This window comes from Abrus precatorius, unplaced genomic scaffold (assembly GCF_003935025.1).
Source record: "Abrus precatorius isolate BTA unplaced genomic scaffold, Abrus_2018 Scaffold11, whole genome shotgun sequence".
NCBI lineage: Eukaryota > Viridiplantae > Streptophyta > Magnoliopsida > Fabales > Fabaceae > Abrus > Abrus precatorius.
Genome location: NW_020874303.1, coordinates 24,691,715 through 24,700,746, shown reverse-complemented (window position 1 = coordinate 24,700,746; position 9,032 = coordinate 24,691,715). Strand labels below are relative to the sequence as shown.

The 9,032-nt window shown below is 28.8% G+C and overlaps 1 protein-coding gene across 1 annotated transcript; it reads right to left on the bottom strand.

Moving 5' to 3' along the window:
- Positions 1–2,050: 2,050 nt before the first annotated feature.
- Positions 2,051–2,672, bottom strand: LOC113855895 (non-specific lipid-transfer protein 13-like). The gene is made up of 2 exons (XM_027487525.1): positions 2,296–2,672; positions 2,051–2,156 (listed from the first exon to the last, which is right to left on the bottom strand). Exons 1-2 carry the CDS (start codon positions 2,670–2,672, stop codon positions 2,147–2,149), a joined length of 387 nt encoding a protein of 128 aa, XP_027343326.1. The 3' UTR covers positions 2,051–2,146.
- Between the last annotated feature and the right edge of the window lie 6,360 nt (positions 2,673–9,032).

Here is a 9,032-nt window from a genome sequence, read left to right as displayed (position 1 = left end):
CAATTTGGATCGATTATAGTTTGTGTTGAAGTTTAAAAAACATTGTTTAATATTATTTAACTCTAAATTAAATGACTACTTAATTGTTTTTGTTTAGTATATCACAAGTCTTACGCTTTGGACCTACCCTATAGTAAAGGCATAACTTACAATATACGGTTAAAATCAATTAAAATATAATTTTTCTATTAATTATTACATAACTTCACAATTAGTACTGATATGGCAATTCATGAGGTGATAATGTAAAAAATATTTACATTGTTAGTATATTTAAGTTAAAATAATTTTTAATTGTTCTAAGTAAGTTTTGTATCCCCTTTTCCCGAATTAAAATTTTTAAATCCTTATTTGTTATCAAAAAATAATTAGAGAACAAATGGGATTAATAATTTCATTTAACAATTCATCTTCAATTCAATTAATACTAAAATGTATCTATTTAAATATTTTGAGACAATATTGTTCTCAAAACTTTATTAATCTTAATTTTGATTTTTTTTTAAAGAATCAAGTTATTCTATATTATTGATTAAGTCAATTGGTGTATCAGTTTTTATTTATTTATTTTCTTTTAAATTTTTATGTAAAAAATAAGTTTAAGTTTTCCACAGTTGAGAAAGTCCACTGTTACTAAGTTTCTCACTTATTCTCGTACACAACGTTGTTGTACTATTAAAAATGATAAATAAAATGTTGAGAGACCAAAATAAAAAAAAAATCCACTCAATATTATCTCAATTAAAATTCGGGATTTTTTACAATGTCAATAGAAAGTTTTTGGCATAAAAAAAGTGTAATAGATTTTTGGAGTTTACCGTTTAAAATATTTAATACTAAAAATGTATATTTTAATTAAGATTAATCATATTAAAAAGTTAATCAAAGATATGCGCAAAGTATTTTTATGATTAAGGGAAAGTGATAAAATATAAAAAAAGAATATTTTTAAGAGAAGATATCTTTATTTTGAAATATTACTAATTGATTAATTAATAAGTGTTATTTATTATTTTATGAAAAGAAAATATCAACAATATATAATTTCCGGGCCTTATTTACTTGAAGCCTAAGCAAGTGGTTTATTTACTTTAGGCTGGGCTGACCTTGGATATACTCTAAATTAAATAAAAAATGACAACCATTTTTTAGTTAAACTTAAAAACTATTTCATTTTAGAAAACCTTTAGTTCATGCGATGCAAGCTTGTTTAAAAGCTTTTTTCTTCAATTTTATTTTCATAATTTACCTTCGGTTATTTGACAATGTGAAATCATGCTTGCAGAGACAAGTCAAGCACCGCAACTACGCGGGAGGTATTTCAATTTTCAATCATTGAATGTAAAGAAAAAGAAAAAAGAGAGAGATAAATGTCGATAACTATGATTTGATTGAATAAATTTTAGAAGGAAGTCTTTTAATTGTTATTATTCTTTTAAAATTTTCAAAAAAACGATATTATTATTATGAATCTTGGACACTAGTTAAAGGACTGAAAATGGTAAAATTTTATTAAAATTTATGTTAGACTGCACTGAAAATTATGAGGCAAATGTATTTATTATATTTAAAAAAAAAAGAAAAATTTTGAGTTCCTTAACTAGTGTCATAAGGAAACCGTTAGCATTTGACTATTATTATTGTTGATATATATAATTTGCTGCAAAATTTTTCATACAATTTTATACTAATTAAAAACTTACCAATTATGTTGTTTGGATGAACTCAGTTTGTGATAAAAAAAAACGTTTTCATTTTGCTATTTTATTAGACAAGAAGCTCTTACTACGGTGTAGGTCGGAAATTGGTATCCACACGTTTAACACACATTATCGTGGTGAAGAAAAGATTTTGGATAAAATTCTACTTCCCCCAGAACATGGATAACTCTATTTTATATTTTTTGGAGGAGGGGGAATGGATCATTGTTTTTTCTTTTGAGATTACCTTTGAGAATTATCCTTACTTACATATATGGCAAGGCATAAACTATTTGGCTTTCACGACAAATAGGTAGCAACTAGCAACATTATTATTACAACTTGACATTCTATTGCTCTATTATAAGGCCCCTAACAAAATCTGCAATGACCATATAGACCAATGTTTAATAGCTACCTATTTGCGCGCATCATTGTAATATATCCTAACCAACCCTGCCAAATATGAAAGATGGACCAATCAGTCAATCAAATATAATTGAACATACATTTTCCTAGATCAACAAAGCAAAGAAAAATTTCTAAATTTATTTGAATAGATGCCGATGCCACTTTATGATTTGAATTTCCTTACTTGAAGCAATTTATGCTATCAGAAATGGGAAAGCTGAGGGTGGTGTTGCACATGAGAGGAAGATCTTGTATTCGGGTAGGGTCCAATGTTGGTGTCATTCCCTTAACCATGATCTGAATGCACCAACAAATGGTCCTGGGTCCTCTCCTGTGATGTGCTAATATGTTAAGCTTGGTTATATGTTGGCAGCATCTTTTTGAGGGCCTATCATAATTTGGATCCCCCACAAGGAATTCCAAGCAATAGGGGAAGTACTCAAATATACGCTCACAAACAGAGAAAGCAGCAGGAACCACTTCAGTTGTCTCAGCAATGTGTGATACAAAAACAAGAGACAGTGCTAGTAGTAGGATACCCGCTATGCGAGTCATAGCCATTTTGAAAGACAAGGTTAATACTGGGTTTTTATTAATTTATAATAACCGGACCATGTATTGAACCGTTTCATATGACTATATTATTTATACACACATACCACATTTATGTTCCTTAAATCTCTCAAAACCGTTGAAATATGCACTTTCCCCCAACAAAAGCAAAAAAACTCCTGTTGTCTGTGCCATAATGGAACCAAAATAAGAAACTACAATTGCTTGTACCAAATGCAAATAGAATTGCAGATTTTGCAGATCCAGTTAGCCACTAGCTTTCCATAATTTCCTGAAATGGGAGGGGCATAAAAAAAGGGACCACGGAATCATGAACTTGTATCATACGGCAGAGGAATATGCCAAGCATGGAGGTGAGCATAAATAAGGAAGGGGACCATGAAGTAAGCAACTTGTATCACACGGTAGAGGTATGTGCAAATCATGGAGTTATATATCTATCTCAGAACAATATCCCCTAGATTTTGGATCCCAAGCACTACCAAAAATTTAACATTCATACCCAAGTTGGGCTTTTTGTTTGAGATTCTTTACTAATAATTCAACTTGGTAAATAAATGATTGATGGCAAGTTAGGCTGATAGGATTAATAAAGCAAAGGTTATTTTGATCTTCACATGCGAATATTTATATTTTTCTTCTCTTCCCTCTTTAATGATTGCGTGGTGGTTATTGCGCATAAAAGAACGTGACAGGAACCCCTTAACGACTGCATTATGGCTTATATTGTAGGGTGGTCGGTACATGCAATAATTTGAGACTTTTCAGTACAAAAACAATAGTCATATTTATGCATTAAAAATAGTATTAGTTCATTAGGATTTACTGTATAAAATAATAAATGGTCAAGTTCGAAAGGAATATTCTGTTGTGTTCGATGAGATGGTGCATTTGTTCACGTCAAAGAAACTAATCCAATACCTTCGATACTTACTTTGGTACAATATTAATTCATACTTGAACAGATGTCACTTTCTTATGCTGTGTGTATAACTGTTAGTAACGCACGTAAAAATGTCAGGTAGTAAAACTAGTAAAAAATTAACTATGCAATTTGACCACGGATGTTGCCTAATGGGCAAGTCTGCAATAGGTGTACCTTATGAATGCAGACAACACAACCCATTCATCAAATAATCGGGGTAGGTACTATGTCTATAGTCAATTGCAAATAATATAGCGTTTAGTTGTTGGTAAATGGAATTAACATGAGATTTTATTATTGATGAGACACAGAGATAAGGCCCAATATGACCAGTTACAGATGGAGCTAGACATTGTGTACAATACCATCATTCACTCTGACTAGGCCAAAATAATGGTAAATTATTGAAATAATTGACTTAAATTCGCCCCAAATGAAGTGTCGGCAAAACCCATGCCCAGATACATAGATGCACTGTGTGTTGTTTCTCTATCATTCCTCCAAGCTCCATTTATTAGTTCATAAATTGATATATCCAAAGTTTTGTTGGAATGGATATGAGCTGACAAGCAGAGTAACAAGTAATATGCAAGTTTGACGTATGGAGGTGAGGAAGCAAGAAAGGTAGGAAAAGTTCCCACAGGGATTGCAAGGCTCACTACAAACAGAAAATACATAGAACATGATCTTCTTATTCTCCAATGAATGGTGAATGCTTAAATGACTCGTTATTCTAAAATGAAATGCATCTGTGTCCACATCATTATGGTACATGTCTTGATCTAAGTGTAAATCCGAAGTGAAAACATAATTTTGACATTGCAGCAAGTTCAGGAATCATGAAAGTAACTTCAAGCTGCTATGACTTGAGTGTGTCTATTGTCTACCACAACACAAAAACATGATGTGAGAAATATTATGCCTGAAAACATACTGGTAAAAAAATGCTTCAATGGAAACAAACAACTTGTGGATTGCAAAATTAACAATAGGAAAAAGAAGAGTATGTTAGAATAAAACATAAGATGATTCGCAGGGCAGTGTGCAAAATATAAATGTCACTGCAATTGGTTGTTAAAAAGTTGCTGCCCTAGTGCAGAATTGCACATTTTGTTTCTTACATTTTATAAATTACAATATAAGGAGTTGAGCAGAAATAACCAATCAATATCTAATCAGGATGAAAGTTATCTCACTGAAAACAAATAATATTCCAAAGACGTTGTACCTGTGGCATTGCCATTAGTGCAATTAAGTTATTCAGATAATGTAAGATACAAAAGTTAAGGGAGGGAACAATATTATTCACAATCACGTATCAACTTCAGATATTTGCTAATAGCTGTTATACAACAATTAAACATGCAATTTGCTAATGCTAATAGCTGTTCTCTCTCCTAAGTGACTGAATATCAAAACTTACAAAATAATGTTGGTAATTCACTGTCTAACACACTTTTTTTAACACACTCATAGCTATCAACTAAAATTTATATATAAATTACAAAAATATGAGAGATAAACATTAAATTAAGAATGAAAAAGAGTTAGACTGACATCATTTTTATAATTTTCAATAAATTTTAATCTATAATTTAGAATGTGTTAAAAAAAAGTATGACAGTGTAAAGCTAAGATTCTTCAACTTATAATATTCACTTCATCATTGTAAAAATTTGTCATACATAAGGGATATAAGCATCGAAAAACGGTAAAAATGCTAGAGATCTAGTCCCATGATTACCTCAAAGTTTACACAGCTCTGCATCTAATCTTATTCTGATTGATGTTTCACATGTGGCGCCTGTAATAATGGTGTTTATCAACAGCAAGACATTTTAAGGATCAGGATTTTTTTTGCAGAAATTACAGCCTATAGTTAGTGCATTTTTACTTAAGCAAAAACGTAAAAATAATACTAAGTACAAGCTGTAGTTCGTGCCAAACTTGAAGCGAATCATGGTACACATTTTAATGGAAAAGTGGCGTAGCGCCGAAAACATAGTTACTATGGAAAATATTGTGCTTCATTTTGCCCATGTTTGCATGAACATGGAACAATGTTAATGCTGATTTCGCTTTAGTTATTATGGGCTGTCAAAGGGCCGATTTTAAGCCCAACATTGGGAGGCCGTGCATATAGTGGATTGGGTCAACATGGCCTGTATTTAAATGGGTTAAAAATTGACCCAAATTTATTTTTTGTATAAGCTGATTAGAATATATATATATATATATAGACGCACACACAGATATGAGATGAATTAAATTCATATTAAATATAATTTTCATCAATTCAACCGATTAGCTTATATAATATTTTGAGTTTTTTAGTGAAATTTTGTCTAAATTAAATAATTATTTTTATATAACCAAAAGGTCTTTATTTTTATATATTTTCAAAATATATATTACATATATTTAAGATATATGAATAAAGTGTTAAATAATTTTAAATTAATCCAAGATTTTCTAAATATTATGTAATTAAAACTCTTAATTTAACTGTTGGTTTTAAAATTAGATTATTTAATAAAACATTATTAAAAAGTATTTATAATTTACATTTCTGTAATTTAATCTTTTTCGTATTTATGATAAAATTACAAGAGAAATTTCCCATATGACAAGTTATTTGTAAGTTTTATATTTATTTTTATTAGTTATTTTTATATAAAATCTCACTCATTAATATTTGTCAAGAAAAAAAACACAATTTATGTATGCAGTAACATCATTAAAAAGGAATCCCTGTGAAAGAATCCTAAAGAAACTGTTGGCCGCATTTTCATTGTGAAATAAAACGGTCAAGGGTAGAATGATCTGCCACGTTACATGAAGGTTCCAGGCTGCAACATTTGTCGTTTAAAAAAGTATGGTGCAGACCGTGTTGTACTTTTTGTTTTTCATTCATAAAAAGAAAACTGGAGTTGGCTTTTAGCATTCAAATTCAATGTGTTCATATCATGAAAAAAGAAATCTACAAAATAAAAAACTGAAAATATTTTTAAGTAATTTCCCTAAATTTTCATGAATATATAATATTCACTCTTTAATTTGAAACATTTGATCTAAAATTATAATTAAAAAATCTAATAATTTTTAAAGAGGGAATTGAAAATACTTTACTTTTTGTAAAAAAAAAAAAGGTTATAGCCGTTGCGGTGAGGGTTATATATATGGAAAATTATTTTAGACAATTTTTAAGGGAAAAGTAAACAGACAGGCAGAGGCTGGTGTATGAATATGACACTGCAAGACATCCTCAAACAATTACTCTCACAATTATTATATTTATATTTGCCTTACTTTCTTCCAAGCCAGAACCAACACACGTGTACCACATGTCCAACACTTTTTTTTTAATATTTATTTAAATAATTCATATCAAATATTGTCAGAAGCATTCAAAACGAACCATATAATCTCGTGCTATAAAAATAATAACGTATAGTTACCAACACCGTAGCGATCTTTTTATGCCCCTCGCATTTCGTTTTATAATTAATACTCATAAAAAAAAGGAAAAATATATTTAGGGCATACAGATATTGTACCATGTTCTAGTCGTAAAATTTTAAATAATATTTCATTAAACTTAGTTATTATGTTATGAGTTGCATAGACTAGTTATGGCTTTATAACATACAGGTCTGAAAATATAATTATTTAATAATTTATTCTATAACTGGTTTTTTTAACAATAGTTAAAGATTGCCTGATTTTTTAAGTCAGGTTACTAATCTGAACAAATTTAAAATAGTTGACTTAATGTAGTTAGACCAGTTCCCTCGAATCAAATTTGCAGTTGAAAATCTCGTAAAAACATTTAAATGAAAAATTGATTGAACTATCGATTAATATCAACCACACAACAATTAAGTATCGTAATTGAAGTGATATTTGGAGTGAATTTATTGGTTGATAAGTTTATTATTGTTAAATCTCGTAAATAAGATACATAATTATCAAAGAAACGAGATTGTAGTTAAACAATTAATAATAAAATTATATATACGGTCCATTTGTTTCTTTATTAACTTGATTACGTATTGAATATAATTTTTTTAATACATATCTAATGACACATATTAAACAGATAAAAATTAAAATTAATTATAAATTTTTTAAAAATATTATACTAATTTAAAATGTTTAATAAATTTATATATATTATTAATTAAAAATTCATTAATATAATTATATATATTATTTATTTTCATCTAATTTAATATGAATCCGATTTAGGTCACACATTTAGATATAATGAATGAATTTATAGTAAATTTTTTTTTATATATAAAAATTTAAACTTAAGACCTTAAGTCGTTTCTCACTCAAATTTATTTTTATTTTATTATATTTACTTTATTTATATTAATTAAATAAAGCATAAGTTGGTAAAAGTATTTATTCTGATGGAAAATTATACGATTTTTGTGTTATGTTGGCATTAATCGTTAAGTTATTAATAAAGATGCACTTAATAAATAATGTTGTGCGTCAATCTGATGTGATATAATAGTTGGTAATTAACATTATAAAAAAGAGTTTACGTTATCTAAAGCTTATAAAAACATGGTCGGTTGATCTCATCTTTATTTTGACTTCAAATCCAACACGATCCCTGCAACACAGGGGAAAAGTACATAAAATATTTAATATTTTTTTTAATGATTGACTGGACGTAAAGCTTAAAATAAAGTAAAAAAAAAAAAAACAATTCTAAGAGTAGAAACTCCCAAATCATGGCAACAAAACTTGCAGCTCTATTAGAAGTTGATCAAGAAACAGAATCTCTATTTCTTAATCGCAACTAATATTAACAAGTTTGTCAGTACACTAAATTGTTTCTCTAAAATTACGCACAACATGTATTTGCTGAGAGCTAGACAACAATCTTTCCCTTGCTTGATTAATTGCTAGAAGAATCCCTTCAAATTCCATTGACCACCATTAGAGCCTACTTGCATTTAAATTCTATGAAAGTAACTAAGCTAGCTTTAAACCTTGAAACCCTTGAAACTCTAAGCTATATAGATTGTGGAACTCCCAAACCCTTGACAAAACCTCTAATCCATCAATATTCAAATTAACACTAAAGTTAATTTGAAACCAGTCGTGCTCATTAATAGTATAGTAAGGAAGATTATACTTTTTATCAATCAAATGATTCCATATGAGGGTGGCCATCAGGCAGTTTCTCATAGCTGAAGAAGATATATTCTTTCATATTATTACAATTAGCAGAAAGGATTTCCAAGACCCATATTTATGCTTCATAGCATTAGTTAACAATCTCTTTTGCATGAGTAACAAGACAAGTACCTTAACGTTTTCGGTCGAATTCCGAATGGATTTTTTATATACTATGATGGTGTAATTGTTTTTTTATTGATATTTTTTATTAGTATTTTGTTATA

Bases quoted from the DNA above. Each gene is read 5' to 3' on its own strand.
- LOC113855895 (XM_027487525.1), bottom strand. From the start codon at position 2,672: ATGGCTATGACTCGCATAGCGGGTATCCTACTACTAGCACTGTCTCTT.